Source organism: Myotis davidii, unplaced genomic scaffold, assembly GCF_000327345.1.
Source record: "Myotis davidii unplaced genomic scaffold, ASM32734v1 scaffold324, whole genome shotgun sequence".
Classification (NCBI taxonomy): Eukaryota; Metazoa; Chordata; class Mammalia; order Chiroptera; family Vespertilionidae; genus Myotis; species Myotis davidii.
Genome location: NW_006295053.1, coordinates 605,756 through 607,715, shown reverse-complemented (window position 1 = coordinate 607,715; position 1,960 = coordinate 605,756). Strand labels below are relative to the sequence as shown.

At 41.3% G+C, this 1,960-nt stretch overlaps 1 protein-coding gene across 1 annotated transcript in view; it reads left to right on the top strand.

Moving 5' to 3' along the window:
- Window positions 1-1,960, top strand: part of BLM (Bloom syndrome RecQ like helicase) — an 88,732-nt gene that overhangs the window by 18,299 nt on the left and 68,473 nt on the right. The window contains exon 2 of the mRNA XM_015567738.1: window positions 1,218-1,319. Coding sequence (XP_015423224.1) covers window positions 1,222-1,319 — 98 coding nt within the window. The 5' untranslated portion in view covers window positions 1,218-1,221. The remainder of the gene's footprint in view (window positions 1-1,217; window positions 1,320-1,960) is intronic.

Here is a 1,960-nt window from a genome sequence, read left to right as displayed (position 1 = left end):
AGAGTCTCTTTTCATCCACCTTATGGCCATTTCTCTGTATTCTTTCTCTGACAGGTTGCTTGCCTCCATTACCTCCATTTCGTTTACTTCCTTTTCTGATGATGCCTGTTTTTCTTTCATATTTGGGTTGGTTCTTTGTTTCACCATGATTTCTCTTCTCAAGGTGTTTGGTTATGTTCTCTCTCTGCTTTCCGTGAGAAGCAGTGCTCGTCTGAGTTCACGCAGTCACGCTGCTTGAGATCCCTTGTTTCCAGCTTAGTAGCTGGTCTCTGGATGCCGGCAACAACCACCCAAGATGGCGCAGTCTCCGCTGCTTAGCTGGCGCACCAAGAGAGGTTTCAGCCGCAGTCTCCAAGCGTCCTTTTTTTCCTGGGGGTTCTCGGTCTTTCCTAGCTGCAGGCAGTCTCTCAGCTGAAAATCCTCTGCCTGTTTGGGCTGTATGTTACCTGTTTCAGCTGCTCACCCTTATCTGCTCCAGGACAAGGCACAGGACATGTCCGTTTATACCTCCGCCATTTTCCCTCCCTAAAGTATTTTTTTTTTAAAGAAGATAGAATGGGAAAGGAGTTATAGCTATCAGCTGAAATGAAAAGTTTTTGCTATCCATAGATTTTGGCTGTCCTGTCTTGTACCCCAGTAACTTGAAGGTGGCTCAAGCTGTACGTTATCTCAGACAATAGCTCAGCAAATATCAGTTTGTTTTACAAGGTATTCTACAAGAATACTTTTATGCTTGGTAAAAGTATTTCAGCTTGGAACTAGATAATTATGAAACGTGGTGTCTTGCTGGGGAACCATTGCTCTCATTGGTGGTGAATTCAGTTACTCATTTGTTCCTTGGGTTTTCAGTATGCTTTGATTATTTTCTCCTACCACACTCTCTGTCTACTTTCTATTTATTCTTCAGGCCCAGGCCAGGTGTCATTTTTCTGCAAGCCCTTTCCTAATAATCCCTTCCCTTAATGTCCTTTGTGTTTGTTTTAGCATTGGGGGAAACCAGGTCATTTTGCTATTCAAGTGAGCGCCAGTTAGTTAAAGATTATATAGTTCAAATGTAACCAGTTGTAAATGTCAAAACAGTTTATTGATCCAAAAAAGCCTCATTACTTTGGGCACAGTTGGAACAGTGCTCCATCCCCTCTGCCCCCCCTCCCCCCAAATATTGTGGTTCATGCAAAGCACCTAACTGTACTGATATTTTCCCCCTCTCTTTTTAGGATCATGGCTGCTGTTCCTCAAAATAACCTACAGGAGCAACTGGAGCGTCATTCAGCCAGAAAACTTAACAACAAATTGAATCTTTCAAAACCAAAACCTTCGTAAGTATTTTGGCTGTTTTGTTGTTATACATACTAGTACAGTATCATACGAATGAGATATCTGCACTTTCAGCCCTTTCATTGTATAGAAGGGGAAATGAAGCTGTGAGGTTAATGATTTTCACACTTACAAGTTAATGGTAGAACATGTGTTAGCAGCACCAGGTAATAAATTGTTCAACACTTTTGCACAGTTCCTGGCGCATAACACTTGCTCAGTAAATATTTGTTGAATGAATTAATAATTAATCTTTTTGTAAATTTAGGCATATATTTTTTAGCATTTTAATATAATTTTATATCTTTTCCAAAAACAACTTATAAAGAAACTATAGCTCTTTGGTTCTGTTCTTTCCTCCAAGATACACTCCAAACTCCTAATGATATCTAGTAATTTATATTCCTTATTGTACCCTTATCAAGTTCTGGGTGCCTGGCTTTAAAGTCACCATTGACCTTTATGTCACTAAGTCCAGAGGTACCGTATTTGCCGGCGTATAAGACGATTTTTTGGCCCTGAAAAATATGCGTCCAAGTGGGGGGTCGTCTTATACGCCAGGTACACTTCAGATAGACTGCCCATAGTGCTTGCCCCGTGCCATAGTGGCCTCCCGATGCCCGCCCACTTCATTCCACATACC